Source organism: Thunnus thynnus, chromosome 15, assembly GCF_963924715.1.
Source record: "Thunnus thynnus chromosome 15, fThuThy2.1, whole genome shotgun sequence".
NCBI classification, from domain to species: Eukaryota; Metazoa; Chordata; class Actinopteri; order Scombriformes; family Scombridae; genus Thunnus; species Thunnus thynnus.
The window spans coordinates 26,037,450-26,060,026 of NC_089531.1; the positions used below are offsets into that span (position 1 = coordinate 26,037,450).

At 36.0% G+C, this 22,577-nt stretch overlaps 1 protein-coding gene across 1 annotated transcript; it reads right to left on the bottom strand.

Moving 5' to 3' along the window:
- On the bottom strand, positions 1-22,154 carry LOC137198111 (uncharacterized). The gene is made up of 26 exons (XM_067611770.1): positions 21,929-22,154; positions 21,593-21,678; positions 21,305-21,434; positions 20,667-20,828; positions 20,213-20,350; positions 19,285-19,445; positions 18,593-18,696; positions 18,297-18,486; positions 17,624-17,755; positions 17,262-17,405; positions 15,061-15,196; positions 14,730-14,880; positions 14,186-14,322; positions 11,968-12,079; positions 11,530-11,593; positions 10,256-10,459; positions 9,897-10,042; positions 9,187-9,305; positions 8,688-8,809; positions 8,459-8,556; positions 4,984-5,120; positions 4,630-4,754; positions 4,017-4,162; positions 3,056-3,158; positions 2,147-2,283; positions 1-1,050 (listed from the first exon to the last, which is right to left on the bottom strand). The coding sequence occupies exons 1-26, from the start codon at positions 22,152-22,154 to the stop codon at positions 924-926; spliced, it is 3,537 nt and encodes a 1,178-aa protein (XP_067467871.1). The 3' UTR covers positions 1-923.
- Positions 22,155-22,577: the final 423 nt, after the last annotated feature.

Genomic DNA, 22,577 nt, shown 5'->3' on the forward strand with positions numbered 1-22,577 from the left:
AAGAGTGAACTGAGCATATTCAAGCTGTTTTTTACTTTTTTCATCAGCTTTTATTTGTGAATAAGCATTTTTAACTCATACAGTAAACAGTAAAAATAAACATCAACATCAGAAAAGTGACTTTCAAGTGTTAATCTTTGTATTAAGAAACTCGTTATTCAATTTGGCACTGCATGCATATTCCTATTCAGCAACCTTTGGTGGTGGAGCATTCCTTTGCTGATGTGAGCTTAAAGAAGACTAACTGGTTTAATTTCAGTAATTAATACAGATCTTTACCATATATATTCAAACTCATATATGATAATAACAATAATAAACTTTATTTATATGGCATTTTTCAAAACATAGTTACAAAGTGCTTTACCATTAAAACAGAACACATTATAAAACACAGAGATTAAAACAAACTAAAATGCCATAAAATATAAATGACTTCACCGAAAAGCAATTTTTAAAAAGTGGGATTTTAAAAGTGATTTAAAAGATAGAACAGGGTCTGGACCTTGGAACAACAAGGACAGACCCACTTTTAAAAAATTTAGGAACAGAACCTGTTGACAGAGAACAGTTTAAAATTTCCAGAATAGATGGGGGAATTAAAACTTCCTTTAGAAATTTTATAGGAAGAATATATAAAGTGACAAGTGGAAGGTTTCATTTTCTATATTTCTAATAGGTGTGGGACATACAGTAGGAGTTTGTCACAAATGTATCATTCTTGTATATTAACTCAAAGTATGTAATAAACTATTAGCAAAATAAGCAAAGGAATGCATTTACATTTATAAATGAACAAAAATAACTGTGACAATGTGATTAATGCATAACATGAACCTGCACTTAATGTAATAGCTGACTTATTTCCATTGTTCCTATTGACATATTGTATTTACTGGCACAACTGTAGCTCCAACTTTTTGCTACACAGTGGTTTCCTGAATTTGACTATGACGATAATCCGTCACCATTTCCTTCATTTTACGGTCTTGTTTAAGGTCAGTTCTTCTGAGCCTGGTATGTGTGCCAGCCTTTGGATCATGTCTGTATCTGTAAAAGAATGTTCAGTCACTTATGATCTGTGTTGACAAATCATGAGAAGTTGACTCAGTTAATTCTGTACAGGACACAAAGGTCCAGTGTATAGAATTTGGTGGCATCTAGTGGAACAGACTTGGAAGAAATGGAATCTAATATTCATAAGTATGTTTTAATTAGTGCATAATCCCATGAAAATAAGAATTGTTGTGTTTTCATTACCTTAGAATGAGCCCTTTATATCTACATAGGTAGAGGGTCCATGGAGGTCGCCATGTTGCACTGCCATGTTTCTACAGTAGCCCGGAATGGACAAACCAAGCACTGGCTCTAGAGAAGGCCTTTAGCATTTTTTGCAGGTTTTTGAGGCCACCATAGGTTCTCCTGCATGCTTGGAAGGGGAGGGTGAGGGGAGGGGTATTCGTTTGGTTGCAATCTGCAACCTCACCGCTAGTTGCCACTATACCCTATACCCTGGTCCTTTAATAGGGATATTGTGTCTCACTGATATGTTTTACTGTGGTGCTTGAGCCACTTTTCTATCAGATGTAACCATTAGGTGTAATCACTGAAAATCAATTTTGCACTACAGAGTGCCTTGATAGTCTGTATGCCACTTATATGATATGGACATTGATACCCAGATCTCTTCTCAGTTCAATATAAACTATGCTTTTTTTTTTTTATCAGACTTTGCTATTAATGTGGAAACATAATATTTCATGCTTCTTTCTGATGACTATGATTAAAGTTTTCTAAACATCCTGACTTTTATGTAATCAGATGCTGTCAGTGTCACTCCTCCAGTGAGTTTTTCATCACTCGCACAATAGAATTTTTGTCAGGCATTTTTTTTTTTTTTTACCTCAGTTTGACATGCTACATATAATACAACATTTTTATGACCATATGTTACAGGTCCCCACCTCCAAGCAATATCAAAGTCTGTAGATCTTTTCATACAGACCATCTTCTCTAACAATCTGAAGGGAGCAATGGCTAATAAGATGAGATTTTTTGAGACTTATGGAACAATATGTGCTTACAACTCTGTTATTACTCACTTTTATTCCTCTACAATAATAAATACTGTAATGAGTGCACTTACATTTTTAGGTGTTTTTCAATGGCCTTCCGTTCATACACTGTTCCATGGTATGTTTTCACGGGATCAACAAATATCCGCTTGGTCAGTGGACAGAGGAGATGTTCGGGTACAAATAGTTTCACAGGTTCCACCAATTTCTTTCAAATTGGAAGCAAAGACAGTAATTGTTAACATCTCATATTAATGTAAAAGAGTAAAAAGAGTGAAATGTGATGCATTATAAAAAAGGTAATATGCATGTTGTATTGTAACCTTTTATGAACACTAATAATACAACTGATGTGGCTCTATAACCTCTTTGAAAATATACACATACATTTGCAAGTAATGTACTCAGTGAATTAGGTTAGCCTATTCATAACTATAGGGCTGGCTTACACTGTCCCTGTTCCTTATCCACCAAGTTTTCAGTTTAGTGGTGCAGCAGGAAGTGTTTGAAAAGGCTCCACCTGCATTTAATCTGGATTACAATACAGACTCAGTTGCATTAGACTGCATTAGTTTAAGATAGGTGTACCTAATATGCTGGCAATAACTTCTTTTCACTTTTTAATGTTTTCTTTCTTACAATTATGACTTAGAATATCATTGTTACAAAATAGTTATTAATTATGAGATAGTTGGTATTAATTATCCAACTCAATAGCATCTTTCTTTAGACCCCTTCGGCATCCTAAATGCCCACATTATCATTATCTGAACCTTTAGTTGCTAATATTGAAAGCTATAAACCTCATTTGATTCACCAAAGGATTTGGAAAGATTCAGATTTTATAAACGGATTTGATACTGGATTTGGATTTGATAAAATTCTATTGAACCCCAACCCTACTGACAGGTGTTCAGTTTTTATGTTTTGTCAGCTTCCTGCTGTTTTTTCCTTACCTAAAAACACAACAGTTCATTTACCTTCTCCATATCATCCAGTGATTGTCCGGCAGTTTTCTCCGTGTGTTTTTTGGCCTCTTGGTCATATGTCTCACGGCTGGTCATGAATTCCTCGGCCAAAATGCTTCCACAAAAAAGAAACATAGTTAATTTGAATGCTTCACTCGCCTTAGCACAAGTTAATAAGTTGTTTGCACAAATTCATACATGAATATATAAGAATTCAGATTTATACTGTACATACATGCTGGTCATTACCAAAATACCTATATTTCATCGTCATCAGCAATGTATGAACCTTGTGAATTTATCCAGCTTGATCTCAGTTTTAATTCATCATATTACACAGTAACATATGTAGTAACATATGTTACTGTGTAATATGTAACTTATGTTTCATAGCAAATATAAACTTTCTTCATATGGTATCTGTACAATATCACAGGGACTGTCAGTGTGCCCTATCCAGAGGCTGTCTTGATAACAGTCAAGAGAAGTCAGAATAATCCTAACACTGGTGTGGTGGTGTGGGCTATTGCAAATATGACATTATGTTAACATACATTGTTCAGGCATTGTCATCTGTTTCTGCCAGTTTATGGCCATAAAGTAGAGGCCTGCATTTCTCTCCTCTTGGAAATGCATAGTTTATCATAATCATGTGTGTCTTTTGTAATTAGGCTTTTAAGAAAAATAAATCATAAACATTGGTAAATTGTATTAATATTCAGTCCCTTTGTTACGGACAGACCTCATGGTCTGACTAGGTGTTAAATAAAATATCCATTAAACAAATGTGTGATGTGGCTTAAAACAGTGATGCAGCAGGTGCAGCGGCTCCTCAAAATGGTTAATTTATCAAGCATGGTCTGTACATAGACACACAGTCTTGAGATGAAGCCTAATCAGCCTAAATAACTGAAAACGTTGGTGTATGGGTAGACTATGGTGGACTGTGAGTGTGTAGGTGCTTTAATCTTACCTATCCAATGGATCTTCCGGCTCAGGGATGATGAGCAGTCCATACACAGCATCGAAGATATCTCTCATGGTGATTTGGGCATTGTAGTTGCGGTCAAAGATGTTGTGGCAGATGCGCCCCACACTGTTAATGTTGCAGTGGTACATCTTTGTTCATATTAAGAAAATGATAGCACAATTAAAGCTCATGTATTGTTAAAGCTACTTTTGGAAAAACTTATATGGAATCGCTCTCAATGGGCCCCATTCACACATGTTTTATCTTTTTTTTATAACTTAAACTCGCTCATAAAACATGACTGAGTAGATTATAAACACTCTTCTCTACATCTGATTCGTGAAACATGCACAGACTTCTGATTCGTTCTTACTTGTGAAAATTGTGATGAATCAGTATGCCAAAAATCTGGACACATTACTTGCCATGTATGTAAAAATAGTACATTTCTTCATTTTGTGTTAACCCACAAACATTTTGTAAATAAGAAATTGAAAACAATTCCAAAAGAGTTCTTAATTTATGCACATTCTCAGGTCAAGAGTAAACCTGTTCCTTGGTATGTTTCATTAATGAGGTCCACTGTGTGTAACTGTTCATTTATTTGGCAGGATACACGTGTGATGAAGCGAACAAGTGGAGGCTTCACTGGGTAGTTAGGACCAAACTGGCAGAACAGCTCAAACACTCCTTTCTCATAAGGCGTGTCAGGAGGGCCCTCCATGAGAATCTTCCAGAATGCTGAAAGGTTTAAAAATAGTTTTTTTCTTAATTTTTAAAATTTTTTTATTGTGATGATGTTGTTGCTGAAATTCCCTTTATACAAGACAAATTTCTTCTGAGGGAGACAATAAAAGTGACTTTGACTTTGAGTCCTGTACTCTTACCTTTGCTCTTTATTGTATGCATTTGGAATAAAATCATATATGAAATTAAGAGAAAAAAAGTAATTAGAGAACATGTCACTTACTGAGGTCGGATTCTGATGGAAAGACAGTAAAGAAGGGATGTGGGTGACAATGCAGGCTCTTCAGCTCCTCCAGGATACGTTTGTCCTTCTCCATGAAACGCCCATCTTTGGCCTCCAGAATCCTCTTTTTCAGTGCACTAGTTTGAAAGATTAGTGCTTTGAAAATGTGTATGAATTGTAATACTTTACATTATAGAGTGCTAAATAGCCTACAATGTAATTATTTTGTATATTCAGGACACTTGATAATGACAGAGTGAAACTTTGCACAAAAATGGTTCCCAGAGATTAACCCTTATGATTGGTGATCCACTGACTTTTCCTTTAGCTTGTTGTTTTTTAGTGATATGTCTCAACAACTCTTTGATGGATCACAATTTAACTTGATGCAGGCAGTCATGTTCTCCTAAGGAAGAAATGTAACAACTCTGGTGATCCCTTTTCATGTAGCACCATTATCAGGTCAAAATTTGAATTTTTCCGATATTTTGGTTTAACAACCAAATACCTGCAAACTAATGACATTCCTATTAGTCCCAGCTGTAGTTTGTGTTTAGTGTTAATTACAAAATGTTAGCATTCTGACACGAAAAACTAAAATGGTGACACTGTAAACATTATGCCTGCTAAACATCTGCATGTTAGCACTGTTATTTGTGAGCATGTTAACATGCTCACATTAACATTTAGCTTAAAGCATCTTTGCACCTAAGTACAGCCTCACTGAGCATCTAGCATGCCTTTAGACTCTTAGGGACTTTCTGACATTTCAGTTTGATCTGAACCAAACTTACAGGTGTCAAACCTTGCCCAGACTACGGTCTGGACCAAATAGTCAAACCTTGGTCCAACAAACAGAGGTGGTCTCGGTCCAGATCAAACTGAACCATGACTGGGTTTGTGTCTAGTTTGAAAACATTTTTTGGATGGTTAAGACATTCAGGCCAATTACAGAAAGTTCTGACAGGCTATCATCAGAACCAGAAAAAAGACAAATGAGCCATGGTAGCACATGGGGAGATAAGACCAAGTTTTTAATTGAAATATGGTCCAACAACGTTATAAAGTCAACTTGAAAACTCATAAAAATGCTGACACTTTCCAGGTATTTTTGGAGGATGAGAGAGGAGGACAGAAGAGCAATGCCACCTGAAGATAAAGTAATGCCATAATAATGATGTTATAGTGACAACAAAATTAATCTGTTCATTCATTTTCTCCATTAATTCAAACGGTGATAGAAAGCTACCTGCTGTATTGATGACATGCTGATGTCAGATGCACACTGTAAACTGTAAATCTATAAACTGATCAATCAAGTATAGGGAGATGCAGTCCACATAGGTGATGACAACAGGACGTAGGTATGTCATGTAAAGGTCTTTAGTACGCTTGCATAATTGCAATGTGAAACCAAAACTAACCGGATCAAATCTATACAATGTAACGAAAACATGAACCTTGGTTCAGACCTTGGTTGTTACTTTCAGGTGTGAAAAAGCCCTTAGTCTTATGGTTATTGTCAGCAAATCCCAAAAAGTCCAAAACTACAAATTAGTTAAATTAGTATTAGTCCATCTCTCAATAATTTCTGACTTTCCTACACTGTCTCTGGTACTTAACCCCAAACCCATACTGAAATGTAAACCGAAAAACAACTCAAAATATTTAATTTCCTTTTTAAAAAGTAATTTCCTGAAACAACCGGTCACTGTGGTTATTAACAAACTTTTCTCAGACAGGAGAAACAGGATTTGGAATTGAGTCAAAATAAACTACTGTCTGTGTGTTCATGGTAATGAAGGAACATGTCACCTAGTGAGTATTGCCGTTATTTATCAGGACAGTGTACAGTTTTTAACATAAATGATACACTGTACCAGATTTAGCTTCAAGCTAATTTTCATCTGCAGTCCCTTACAATTAAAACATATAACAGCAAAATAACAAACAGTACAAAGCAAAAAACACACAGAACACATTATACAAAATACAAAGCTACACACAATAGCACATCACATACACCCACAATGTCAACTAGAAATTAATAATGTAAACTTGTCAAATTAAAAGAAAGATTATTTGCGTTTATGAGAAGACCATAGATGAAATTTAGATTCAGTGTTACAGAGTGGTTTTTAGTAGTTTTTTAAATTTGGTTTTGAATGTACTGATAGAACTACAGTTCTTCATATCATCAGGTAGGGCATTCCACTGAGTTGTGGCTTTCACAGAGAAAGCTGACTGCCCAAATGCAGTGCAACGAAATGATATGGTATAATTATGTATAGAGGATATTCTAGAGGACCTAATAGAACTTACTGAGTGAGTGTACACAAAGGGTGCAACAGTGTGGCTCATTGAAGTGTTTTTAATAGATTTTTGTGCATGTTTCTAATGTTTTTTCAGTGTCAGAGGGTGTTTAAATATTGACAAAATGCTAAATTATCTTAATCTAAATAATCAGACAACAACAAACAACAACAACAACAAACTTCCTACAAAATAGCACATTGATGCAGTACTGTTAAGTTGTTAATTAACTTGTTAATTCCTAAAGTCAAACTCTTGCACCTGAATGCTGCATTAGCATCATTGCTATTAAGCAATATTGTGTAATGCTGGAACTGCCTGATCTCCACCAAAATCTGATCCTTTAGCTAATCTTTGTCAAGTTATAGCCAAATCTTTTTCAGTTAAATTTACTAAGAGACAGACACAGCTGAAAGTAAAATGTGTGATCTCTTGAAACAATAAAACTAAATTACTCACACCTGTCATGGAAATTGTCTGAAAACACTAAACACACATATGAAATAACACACAAAACACTGCTGGGTTGAAGATTAAAAAATATTATTGTACAATAAGGAGACAGAACGCACAAAGATTTGCATCAGTTCATCTCAGTGAGCAAAAAGCAAACCTATTCTATTATAGTTGGAGAAGGAACAAAGAAATGATCTTTGATTGGTCAAATCATACAAACTTATGGATTACAGCCAATATGACCAATGCCAAACAGCCACGAGATATAAATTTACATGCACATGTATGTTAGATAAGAGCCACATCTCCTAAAGACACAGAAAAGGAAGAGCCCCGAGCCATATGTGGCCTTTGACCCCTTAACATGTCTTGTTTACTCCAAGACACAGATATTTAGCTTCTTGGGGATGAAACAGGATGGAGAAGGCCAGTGGGCCTCTCAACAATAACAAAAGAACATGTCTGTCCAAAGACACACACAGAGCGTCACAGAGAAAATGTAGTGATCTCGCATTTGTATATTAAAATGATAAAACAATCTTTTGGTCTTTCATTACTTTTACACAGCCTCTCTGCTTGACCTTTGTCCTCTCAACCTCAGTACTTGACAAATCATATGAAAGCATAATTATGATCTAACAAATTCATCTTCAGCAGATGCAGCCTATTCCAAATAGCCATGGAAGAAGCTTATTCTGTCACTTACCAGTGTGTCACTGTCACTTTGCTGTTTATCTGGCTTGGTAAGGCAGCCTCAGGGAATTCATCATATCCATGACTGGCAAAGAACCCAGATAAAAAACTCTGAAAAATAACAAGGAGAAATAAACCAGCACATCATTATAATGTACAAATGATGTCTGTTTTAAACTACTGTGATGTAGTCTCATTGTCAGAGCACTTTAAACAGAATTGTGGACAATAATAAGTGTAACCTCAGTGATGGAGGAGGGGTCAGCTTTGTTCTTGGGTTTCCTCATCTCCAAAGAAAGAACAGTCTCAATCTCAAAAAGCTTGAGACCATCTTTGCTTGTCATTGGTTTAAAACAGCAGCCCCCTGAAAGCAATGCAGATTCAAAAAAGAGGAGTTAATTTACCACCAAACTGTTATCTTGACATTTTTACAGCTAAGAGGTGCTATCAGGTACAGCATGAGATTAACTTTTGAACCCTTTTGCAGCACTTATTGATTGACACATGCCATCTGTGGGCAACATCAGTCCTGCATACAGGAATCTCTTTGGAAAATCCCCATTCCATTAGTTGGTTTTCAAAGCATTATTGGTTGCATTGGTTGCAAAAAAAAGACTGTTTCACTACAAGATCTACTTAAATCTGCATTAAAGAAAAAGGTTTTATAAACCTTTCCAGGGGTTGGTTCAAATTAAAAACTCAAAATATAAGAAAAGAAACTTTATGGATTTGATCCTGTACCTGTTGCATTGCTGATTCCATGCAGAATGTTGTTGTCCACTTTTCCCAAAAGAATGGAATCCACTATGATGTCAGATTTTATCAGGTTGACTGCAACTGCAGCTGCCTTGTTTGAGGATCTATGCACAAATATTCAGATATGTTCTCAAAAAAAACACCAGATAATAATAAACATGTGATTTACATTTGTATGCTTTATATTAAAGAGCAACATTGAATGATGATAACAAACTAAATAATGACATCTTCCTCTGTGTTTTTCTCAGATGAACAACAGACAGCAGTTATACAATATAATGGTGGTTATATAACTGTATTGACTTGGGTTCTGCCCATTTACAACCAAGAATTGCTGTGTTGATGTTTTGTGAAATGTTGTTTTTTGTGAAATGTTGTTAGATTTTGCACCTCAGGGCCGCCGTACCCACTCCTCCCTAAACACACACACACACACACACACACACACACACACACACACACACACACACACACACACACACACACACACACACACACACAAACACACACACATTCACCATACAAGGTGCTGGCCTGCTCATTGGGGAAAAACATGAAGTGTACATTTATAAATCACACATACATTTGAAAATCTGATTAATATTTAGAGTGAATGATTTTAGTCACCAGACTATTATAGTCACGTATCTAGATAGTATAGATAGTATACTAGTATAGAGAAGGATATTTACCCATAATCATTTCCATCTGTGAGACACAGAATGCGAAGTCTACAGTCTGGAAACTTCTTCTTTACTTTGTCCAACTCCAGCATACCATGCTGTAGTGCATCATACAGCCTTGTCTGTCCAGTTGCCTTAAGAGTGTGCACATGTTCCTAGAAAAGTGAAAAATAACAGCTGTGTCTATTTAAGAGACTATTGTACCATGGCTCAAGATCCCATGTTATATGCCACACAGAAAGAAAGACCATATCCTAACCTTCAATTGTTATTTAAGACTAAGATGTAAAGTGCAGAATTGAACAAATACATGGTTTGATATACTTCATGTTTATAAGATATGCTTTAAAGATATGTGATGTATTTACCTTGAACTTTTCAAGCGTTTCTGTAAATGTGTGGAGTGTTGTCACTGTAGAGTCAAACTTCACAAGTCCAATGACATGATGGAAATCATAAGCCATGCTCCGTGTTGCAAAGTTGTCAAAAAGCTCTTTTACAGCATGGATTTTCTGTATTTCCACACTTCCATAGCATTTCTCAGCCATGGATGAGCTCGTATCGATGAGCACCTAATTAAATCAAAGGTTAGAAATCATTGAGATATATTTTTTTTCTCACCCTAAAACAAAACTTAAGTTGAAACATATACTTTGGGGGGAACTTGACTGAACACTTGTTTTGTAATTTTGTTGCACAAGATAGAAAAAGTCCCAAATGTGCCTGTGCTTGACTGAAGGATTGACCACATTATCATAGTGTCACTATACTGCCCATGCTATATAGTTGTTTATATGCCTAAAAGAGCTTGTAGAGTCTCTGGATTAATTTATAATTGCTATAAAATAACGTTAGGGCCATTGGGATAGACATTTGAAATGTGTTTCACATGTTTTTCCCCTTGTGCACCATATTGAACTGCAGAGGCTATGCGCTGGGTCCATAGACACCAATGGCTTTTTGCCTTTTTTTTTTTTTTGTTAATCATCAATTAAAGAGACCAGTTTCCACCCATGGACCATCTGTCTCACCTGAGGTCTAAAGATCTGTACACATAATGGTCAGATAAAGGAATCACATGTATATGCCCCTCTTGAGTTTACATGCCTACATAATATATCAACAGAACAAGCTAATTCAAGGGTTAACACGTAAAAGTGCAATTCCGCAAGTGGCCACTGGGAAAAATTGGCAGCAAGGCTGAGTGGCAGCATCGTATCCTATTATTATACATCCATGGATTATAAATGTTGACTTTTCAACTTTAATTTACTGGTTTGATTTATTTTGTGTGGATCTGTGGTAAAAAAAAAAAAAAAAAGAAATTTTACCGAGTGGACTGAGCTCTGAGACTGTGGGACTAAAATCAGAGTTCAGTCCATTTTTAATGGCTCTTTAAGCTGTTGACAAGATCTGTCTTCAGTTTCTCTTCAAATTAACTTTCTGATTTAACACACTTAGTTTTGTTTGTTTGTTTTTTCTATGCTACAAATAAATTCTAAATAATATGATTCCCATCCTTTTTGAATATAATGTAAAATGAGGTATAGCAGGTCTAAATTGATCTAGAATGAGGAAATCCAACAGTCCCCCTACCCCTGTCTCCATTAAAATAATTGAAGTAGTAAATGATCTACAATACCAGAATAGCTTCTTTTGGAGTCCTGGTTGTGAGAAAGGATTGGTCATCCCTATGGTCACCAGTTCTGCACGAAAGGTGGAAAATTTCATGTTGTGTTGAGTTGTAAGAGATGGATGATATTAAGATATGTATGTAATAGCATATGAGATTAGACATTCTGGTGACTGTTCTTCATACCATGGAGTCATACTGCACATTGCTGCAATATGTGTCCACACATTCTTAATGTAAAAGTCACATTTTTATAACCAAAAGAGATATTTTCTTTATAGTTAAGTTGCCACCTTTACTAAGGAAAAATGAGAAACGTACCCACTTTGAATTGATGTACATTCACAATATTATAGTTGTGAATTTTAAAGTACAAATGCCAATAAACATTTTTTAAAATTATTATATCTGGATTTTATCTATACTTCAAACAACTGAGATACTCACTGTGCTGCCAATACATCCACATCCACCTGTTTGTCTTTGCCAGCCAGACAATCATACACCTCAATCACTGCAGGTGTTAGCTTGTTTTTGTGCAGATAAACACCAAGGTTGTCTGTAAAGGACAAAACAACATGTCTCTTATATGTAAGGGATAATAGGTGTGACATACCCCCAAGCCTAGGACAAACCTTCCCACTCACCATAGTTTGTCAAAAAATCTAACTATACAAGCATAGCTGGAATCAGATGAGGCAAAGAACCATGTACAAAAAGACATCTGACCAAAAATACACAGGCACATGATCCACCCTTAGAAGTGTGTCCTTAAATATGATAAACTAATTTTAAAAATGGCCAAATGGAACTACAGTAATACAGTAATCATGACAGACACAGAGCTATGAATGTGACATGATTTAGTCTGGTAACCATGCAGGAATATAATTTCCTGATCGTGGCTAAAGGGGCTATTCTTTGAATTCATTGTAAACCCTGGAGTTTGGAAATCACACACTAGAATCTCTTTGTTGTCTCTTGATTTTAACATAGAAAACTGTCTATATACTGTAAACTCTTATTGTTATCTTTTTCTCTTTCAGGGGCCTCTACACTGTCAACATCCAAGGCGCCTGGTTCAAACTGAATGTCATTATAAGAAATTCACATACTTTATGTTTGAATGCAAATCTCTGAAATTTCCTGTAATTTTGACACACTGTCAGTATTGTGATAAACCTTGTGTTGATGTATTGATTGCAATCGCTAATAGTTGGCAGCAAAATCTGACTGATTTTCAAATTTCAATCAAAATATCAGTTATTGTACCCAGACTCATAGCATAAACCTAATAGCAGAAGTAACTGCAGAAAAAATAAGGCCTTGGTGAGTAACATATTTGATTAACTAGGTGGGGTTTGTAGAGTTTATATGTAGAGTTTAACAAACATTTTCATTTCACTCCCAAAGTAGATGTAAACAACAAACTGTTCATCCCAAATTAATATGTTGCCCTCTGTTGCTCACTTAATGGACCACCAGGTATAAGTAGACATTGGCTTTTGCTGCAGGCAATTAAGTGATGAAGTCTCTCATCAAATTTAGAACAGTTAGCGTGAGGACCCTGTCTGTGGGAAAACATGGAGCCTCTGGCTCTTTCTTCAGCCTCTGGATGTTTATTATCTTATGAAGGAGTCGGGTCATGTTTAGTTACACATACATACTATTACCCTACACTTAGTCTAAGATCCTGTGTCCTTGTAACATGTTTATTTATGAAATTATATGTTCTATTATTTTGTTCCTAGTATCACTAACACAAAATGTTGGACAATGGAAACTGCGTATGGTGATCACGGTTACAGTGATCAACCGTTTATGCGGATCAAAAAGCTCAGGACAGAAACATTCCTATACAAATGCTGTTTAAATAATTTGCTTATAGTAATCAAAAGTCCGCTTACAGTGTTCATTTTGGGTCTTTTCATACATGAATAGATAACCTATGGAAAAACATTTTAAACTACGATAATTCTATTTTCTTTTTACCATACTCCCATGATACACGTATGATGTGTATGTATTGTTATGTACTGCTTCTCTCTCTCTCTCTCTCTCTCTCTCTCTCTCTCTCTCTCTCTCTCTCTCTCTCTCTCTCTCATCTTTTTTAAAATGAGTCGGGAAGTCATCAGCAAAGTCTAACTTTACTTTTAATGTTATCAAACAAAGAGAAATGTCCTCCCCTCTTCCTAGTAATGTTTTTGTCATATGGCAGGGTTGTACAGCGTTACAGGTTGCGTTTCTCCAAAAGTTGATTCTGGTTCAACTTTCTCACTGCGGCGCCCCTGCAGCCCCCAGCCCCGCAGCCTAAACGCAAAACGCACAACCTGTCTGCTGCCAGCGGGTGACACGTGCACATGACACAAATTATGACGGGAAAAAGAAAAGGAAAAAGTCATTTTCTCTCAATGAATAACGTAGTCTCCTTGAAGCTTACTGCCAAAACAAGCCAACGAGATGCAGTAGCGAAACAACAAGCGTTTAAACAGCTGTTCTGTAGTTTAAAACAGTCAATAAAATTCAGTAAATAGCGAATCTACCCATTTCATTACTTTATATTCATGTAATAAATATACAAATATCAATTAGATGGTAATCTGCATAAGAAATTAAGAAAAAAAGTATATTCATTATATATTAATTTTACTGATATATGCAGTACCTGCGCTCAAGTAAACAAGACACGCGTCGTCTAATCCTAGCTCCTTCAAACGCAGCGGTGGAGTCACACTGAGTAGAGGGAAAGCTTTCAGTTCCTCTGCCATGCTTCCAAAAGTCTTCTCAGTATTTATGTGAAAGCTGTAATTGAATTACACAAATTACTAGATAGATTACTGTGTTTTAAATGCTTGGAGAACTGGGTCATCTCAAGAAAACGTGAGCAAAACAGGTTTCTTATCTCATTACTCATAAATCTCTATTAAACATATTGAGTTCAGTTTGTAAAGTAGTACAGCATACCACACTGCCCACACTAAGAATCAGTTGCAAAAAATGAGACGGATCACTTTAGATAACCAGTTACTATATTCACCATTAGCAAACATGTTAACATTGTTACATAGGCTACTGATGTAATCATAAAATACTGTATGTGCACCATATAGTACATAGAAATCCACATGACAAAGCTTTGTATCCAAAGGCATGTTAATTTATTATAGCTAATTTTAGCATCATTTATGAATAAGGAATTCAATACATACTTCTGACCAGTCACACTGCCATGAGAAATCCAAAGATGGTATGTTCTAACTGAGGGATGAACACTGAGCAAAATCTTCTCAATGTCAGTGGCTCTCTTGAGTGACGTTTCTCGCAAAACCTCTTCAGTACAGTTTGGAATCATCTCTTCATCTTTACAAAGATTTAGAAAAAAAGTTAAAACATAATGTCCATAATAACACATCTAATTACTCCCTGAGAAATTACAGATGTGGGAAGAAAAATATTTAGAATTGAGATGAGATGTGATCATTGAGTCCAACCTTGACAGAAGACCTTGATCCATTACATAATTTAACTTTTTTTTTTTACCTTTGATTTTCTGCAGCACATACGCTCTTTCCAGGGTACCTGGAACTCCAGGTACAGTGACTGGATCACAGAAACGCTTGTTGTCCTCAGACATCAGAGAAACTGGTGCATAGTCCTCATGTTCTGCGCTCTCTTTCTGTCAAAAATAATAGAAGGGAGTAATACAAGGGACACTATTCAGCAACACTCTGCTGGAAGTGTGTGATTTGTCGTAGTCGTAACTCTTTTGTAACAGTGCTACAGGTCATAATGATATTTTACGTTCAGGAATACTGCCTCTTGCCTCTTCTTCCCTAACACAGTAGTCATAAAATTTCCGACAATATTGAAACTCTGTAGTAAAGATGAAAGTGCATTTTGAAATTATATGCTTTATGAATGTGACTGTTTGTAATTGAACACTGATGGCTCTTATTTAATTGTAACTGGTTATATGAAGATATTTTGTCACCAGTGCAATTCCAAAAAAGCACTTAAAAAGGCGGGTAATATAAAGAGCTGGCATCATACAGTTTCTAGATGACAACATCCATGACAACAACTAAACTCAATGCCATTTTAAAGGCTCTGCCTTACAGAAATAATCCATATAACTATTAAAAAAATGATTCATGTAAGCTGACCTGATCTATGGTTGAAGTGTTGTTTACACAACTAAAACTATGTGGCCAAGGTTAGGTGTGATCATTGTTCAGGTTAGTTAGGTTAGGTTAGTTACTTGTAAAGCTCTTTAGTCAAAGGTACATTATGAAATGACCTAATGGATTTCATGTGCAATTTACCAAACATAATTCACTACAGAACAATGCACATCATGAAAGTAGCCCATAAGATGCATTTTGTTTGCCAGTACACGTTTGTTCAAAAATCAAAATTTGTGTATTGGTTCAGTGTGAGCTGTGTTTCTCTGCCCACATAAATACGCATTTGCCCATTTGCTGTGTACAGTATAGACAGGAATTTCTGAGCTAGAACTAAAGAGGGACAGAGTGGGCAGGCAAAAAAAGCTGAACTTAATCAAAACTGAAACTTGAACAATCAATCAATATTATGATATTAACACTGAATCAAATGGTTTAACTTGAAACAAGCAAATTACATGTTCTCAATATTTGTTTAATAGAAATAAGGACGAAATATATGAAATGAGAACTTGATATCAAACATGTTTGATGCAGATGGGACTTCATCCAGATGCAGTAATTCACCGGTGCTAAACCGACCCTCTCACAACAAGGTGGCCCTGCAAAATGTGTATTCTGACAAGATCAAAACTGATGACTTTTTGCTTTCATGTCTCATGTAAAGTCTTCAGTGATCATATTTAAATAAAGTCTAATATTCCTATTTTAGCCACTTTAGTCCAATCTCAAGTCTACAGCTCTCATAGGCTATGTGAAGGCAAAGCATCCCTTCTATCCATTGTATTGATGGAAAGAGTCTCATTGTAATATATTTTAATGGCAGAAAGTAACTAAGTACATTTACTCAAGTACAGTGCTTAAGCACAAAACTGAAGTACCTGTATTTGGTTATTATTCCATTTTATGCCACTTTCATACTTCCATCCCACTTTATAGGGAAATATTGTACTTTTAACTCCACTACATTTATCTGAGTTCAGGTGCAGTAAAGAGGGCTGAGGATAGAGTTGATCAAGTGTTTGTATGAAAGCAATTTGATATTGTGTTCAAAAGCAAAATGATCTTAAAGAGAAAATGCAATGAAATAAATGTACTGTATATTCATGAAGGACTGCAGTTCAAATGAAGGACCTTGAACAGAACAGATATAGACAGTTGTAGAAAATGGATTGATGGGTATTGTAATTGTTTATATGACCTGTGATGTGGAATCGTATGTGCTTTGCTTGAATAACCCATTGTAATGAAGCTGACAGCCTCTTGGACACATTATATACTTAAGTACAATATACCAATGATGATGAAATGTTTTCTTAACCTTATGGAGCCCAAATTAAGCAACTTCATTGAAACTTTGCAGCTGAGAGACCTTGACAGAGCACCATGCATAGACGTTAAATGATTCAGAATGTAAACTAAATAGAAGGTGAGTAGACTATAAAGTGACATGATTAACTTTATAAAGAAGGCAGTTATTATCTTGTTAAGGTAAATCAAATACCCTGGATACCTCAACACCTGAATTTAGATTCTGCCTCAAAACAAATTTGGAAATACCTTTGCCTCTGCCATGAGATATGCCCAACAGTATGTGGAATTCTCAAAGACATCAAGGTCCTCAATGATCTTTTCCCCTCGTTTTGATCCAAGCTTTGGCAAAAGCTCTCTAAAGAGTGTGTACAAGCCTTCAACCACTGCAATCTACAGGAAAAGAAAAAATAAGTTATTGTTAGAAAAAAAATCATATTCTTTCAAGGCTGCTGATGAAACAAAATTCATGCTGCTTCAGTTAGAAAACAATGCAGTGTAAAATGTATCTATATGCATTTGTAAAATAGTACCTTAAAACACTTATTTCCAAAAGGTCAATGCAACAGGTAATAAAGTTAATATAACAACATTTTTTATCATTTATTTACCTTTTGAGTCCTGGATAGGAATCCATTCTTCAAGAGTAACTGATGCAAACTCTGGGCCAGAGGGTTACATCCGCTTAGTTTTCGTATGTAGCCAATCAAATCCTTGTGTGCAACCACTGGAGGTCTGTGTTTCTAGAGGAGAAAATATATATAATCCAAGTCCAAAATGTATCCAAAGTACAATTGTGACATGATTATTTTTAACAGCTCCTTTCTTGCAAAAAATGTTAATATTATAGTTATAATATACTAACATACTGACAAGTAAAAACATCAACAAAAGCACACTTCTGAAAGACAGGACCTTTGAGATGCTGTTAATAGCTCCAGTATTTAAGAAAACTCCAAACCACTGATCCTCAAGTTTTTCGTTTTTGTACAAGGTACAACATGTACACAATGGAAGCTTTGGAGTGGTTGGAAGGCACCTTCAACAGAAGCTAGCTCCCCCGTCTTCACAAAATGAATTAAATTGATCCTTCTTTCTAACTGCCAGTAATTAAAACAATTATATATTTACCAACATTCTGGAACATTCCTTTATGACAACAAAAGGGTAAGCAATGAAAAAACTGGCTAATCTGGATAAACATAAATACATTTTAGATAAATGAGGGAGGTGTAAAATAATAATGAAAAAATAAATTGCAATATAACATGGAACCCTGCTTACGATGACATAAAGTGATGATAAGAAGACACTGATTCCTTTGGGAGTTTGTTGCACGGAGGGCACAACATCATCACTGAAGAATTCCTTGGTGTTTGGAATCTCCTCAGCAAATGTGGACAGTGAGAAGTGAACTGTTGACTCCTCTGAGATTCCACAACTTTCCAATGTGTTGCCAATGCCATCTCTACCTCTGAAAACATGATTAATAAGCACATGAACAAATAGAATAAGATGTTACTGTTGATGATTGGTGTCAAAAGCCATACTATACATGGATTACAATAATTCTGAATTACTTGTAATGAAGAACATGTGCTGGGATTCCACTTTCATTTGCAAGCTTGTTCTTCAAATTAGCTATTGTGTCAGTTGTCAAGTTCACCTTCACCTCGAAGTCTCCCTGTATCAAACATCAAATATAGGAGAGAGTAAAGTTATTTAAGTGAGAGCCCATGTTAGACTGCAGCATCCATCTAGAGATGTTCTGCTGATATCAGTGGGAGAAATTAACTATAAATCAATGACAAAGCCTTTTGAATTTGCCAAAGCTCTGATTCCCATGTCTAGTTGGTTGGATGCTGCAGTATTTATAGAAATCCAGATAAAAATATTTTGCTTACAAGAAGCAATATTTACACACAATGGTCATAACATAAAGTCATGACCTAAACCAACTGTTATGTTATCCAGAAAACTCCTATGCTGCTATGTTGAGAAAAAAAAGATGAATTAGACCAGTGGTTCTCAAGGTGGGGTCTGGGGATGCCCAGGGGTCCTTGAGGGAGTTCCAAGGGGTCCCCAGCAAAAAGGGGAATCATTTATTTTCACTATAATTCCATCCATAAGTAACACAATGACAGAATGTATGAATGTAATAAAACATCTAAAAGCAAAAATCTTATCAAATGGGCTATGTGGTCTAATTTGTGTCAGTTTAGGGTTCTCTGACATGAAAAAGTTTGAGAACCACTGAATTAGATTACAGTACCTTGAGCATGACATGGCACCGCACTGTATCTGCACTGTAGGTTTCAGTAACCCGTCCAACAAGTCTTGTTCCATTTTGAAGAGCTGTAATCAGGTTCTCCTTTGGTGTAAATATAGCATAGATTACATCTCCACTCTTAATATGTCTGTCCTGTAAAGACCCTGCAGACAAAAAACAAAATCAAGACAACCACTTTACATATTTTGTTGTGTCACAGGAAAAAAAAAATTCCAACAATAATAGCTGCTGTAAGGTTGTTGAGATTCTATTGAAGTCACAGGGCAGATTTGTGTTGTGTTTGTTGTTTGGTAGGCCTAATATATACAGTATAATGAAAAAAAAAACAGGTAGTGCTGTTAAAATGATTTGTATTAGATGTTGGGGATTGAATTACCACTTCCCATTATGGTTTATCATGGTTTGTGTTTATTTAAAAGAAACATTCCCAAAATAAACAAAGAAGTGCTTTACTTGTTTTTTTAAAAAAACATAAGGAAGATGGAAGAAATGGTTCTGTTGGATTAGTTTGCCTGTTTGGACTACCTGTTTTTCTTTTACCACTAATGCCAGTAAAGTCCCTTTAATTCAATGTCAGTGTCTTCTCATATGGAAAATGAAAGTTTTAGAATTAATTATATGTTTTCTCCAATAAAAAATACATCCTGTTGCATTTGGTTTTTGAACAGCAAAGCTGCAGGAAAAGGACAGGAGCTCATTTTGTGTGTCCCTCATGGGTCCCTGCACTGCTTTGTCTACATGTAATTCACATTAATTTCCTATATTGTTACTTGTATAACTTTCATTATGCATACTTGTAGTTCAAATATTTTATCATTTGTATAAATGCCTGATATTCCTTCGCTGAACATCACACTAAAGAATGCCCTGTCATTATTTATTTTAAACCCCTGGCACTGAGTGAGCTTACATGTGTTGAAGAAGGGATCATCAGTCAAGGGCATCCCGTCCACTGTGTAGAGACAGACACCTTTGGATGCACCAATACTTTCAAGGTGACAGATCCTCAACATCAGGTCTTCAACCGTGTTTTGTGCTGGATCCATATCTACAAGTTCAAATCAACAGAAGTACAAAGGTATTTGAGTGTCATCTATTGGCTCTGTCACTCCTGACCTGGCCTCATGGTGTCCCTGGTGTGTGCTTTTAGTGCTTGACTTGACCTACATTCCGTCTTCCACTCCACCTGCTTTATGGTATTTGTTTTTGTATAAAGGCAGTAGGTGTAGCTCAAGCACTTCCTTGTTCAGAAGTCGGCAGCAACAAGAGGTACCTTTCCAAGGTATTTCACTACCAACATTTTTTCTCTGCTCTGTCAAAACTTAATGATCAAAAAAAGGGTATAAATTATGTGAACTTCTTACCTTTGATGTGTTTCGGTTCAGGACATTTGGGGTACATGTACTGCAGAGAAAATGACTGTGTTGACTTTTGCACAGCCATAGCAACCAGGTGTCCTGGAGCTCTGAGTCTTCCAATGGTGATTTTCATTTGAGAAAAGCGATTTTTTTCCACTTGACTGAGTCCTGTTTGGAAATATGTTGGTTTATCTGAATTTCAAATTTTAAAACGGCAACAAACTGCTTTTATATTCAACTTTAATAAGTTCATACTGTGGAAATTTAACTCAAGATTTGTGTTTTCTATTTGGATTATTATGTAAATTATTACTGACTCTAACTAAGAAATTCATAATGAACACATTTGTTAAAAGGTCATGTTATTAGGCCACTAGACCCAAGTCATGTTATTCACACCAGAGAAGACAGAACAACTAATGTAATGTGAAAATCAGTGGTGATTACTCCTCAAAATTAATGGTTATTTGGTCCAGAAAACTGCTGTTGAGTTTTAAGTCAGTTTTTTCAAAGTGGTATCATAACAAAAATATAGACCTTAACATGATTCTATTCAACATTAAATTAACATTAAATACTTTTTATGGAAGCCACACGGAAAACAGAAAATGCATTCACAAATCGTTCACATACAGTAATCTTACCAAGGTTGTTTAAGTCCTCATCTGTTACACCATCAATGAAATCTCTTTCATCTTTCACTCCTAACTGGAGAAACTTGTTGTAGTAAGACTGGAGTCTGTGCTTCTCAAGTAGGTTGAAAATTGCCTCCATCTAAAACAAAAAAAAAAGTGAAAAAAACACATATCAAAATATTCCAAATATAATCATTACTATTCATAATATAAGAACTCAAAGATGTTCAGTGATAAGAATTCTACATGTTTAATTACAGTTGGTCAATAATTGTTGTTTAAGTTGGACAAACTTACCTTGATGTGCTCAAGATGAAGCGCAACAGTTGTGCTGCTTTGGTTTCTGTTTCTAGCATTTATAACTACAGGGTGTGGCTGTTTCACTGGAAACGAAACCAAATTGTACTGAAAGTAAGCTCCAAACCGAGTTCCAAACCGGTTTCAGGGGATTTTTGGAGGAGGAATCAAAATCATAATAGAAAAGCACCACATGGACTAACCAGCTGTTTATTTTGGTTGGAATAGAAACTTGCAGACTCTTGGTACATCGTGACACATGATAGGCTGTTGTAATGTGATCAATTTCAATCAGGAGAGACTCAATCTTTAGTCGAAGTCTTTAGTTTATTAGACCCCATCGTGATGTCACCGGATATGAAAGGGGGAGGTGAATGCGAGAGTAGAACAGGGTAACCCCCAGATGGAGTCTAGACACTGGTGGTGGTGATGAATAGGCGTAGATCTTGGTGGTGTAGGTAGCGGCTTCTGGTGAACCTGGTGCTGAGGTAATGTGAGTGGAGAAGGCAAGATGGTGATCTGGGATGGAGAGGAGAGGAGCGAGCTTCCAGGATGTGGCCATGGAGGTGGATGGGGCGGAGGAGGGTTGTGATGATTGCTCTGGAATGACAGCTGACAGTGACAGAGAGGGAAGCAGATCTTAAAGTTTGACAGCTGAGCCGTGACTGGCGGTTAGAGATCATGGAGGAATCTGATTTGATAACTAGGAGTGACGCCCCTAAACAACTGATGTGAAAGCGGGAGGAGCAGGGGAGAGAGAGAGAGAGGAGTGGGAAATGAATGAATGGTTAAAGATAGTCTTCCTGCCTGAATTTACGCTAAGCTCCATGAGATTAAATATTACAGATAAGCTTTTTCTTTTCAGCAAAGCTTCATAAATAGACCTTTATGAGGAACTGGACAATCAGCCTTTATTAGCACACAATGTACAAGAAGTTGCTTCAATTAAACCATGATTTTTTCCTTCAGCTGAAAGCTAAGTAGG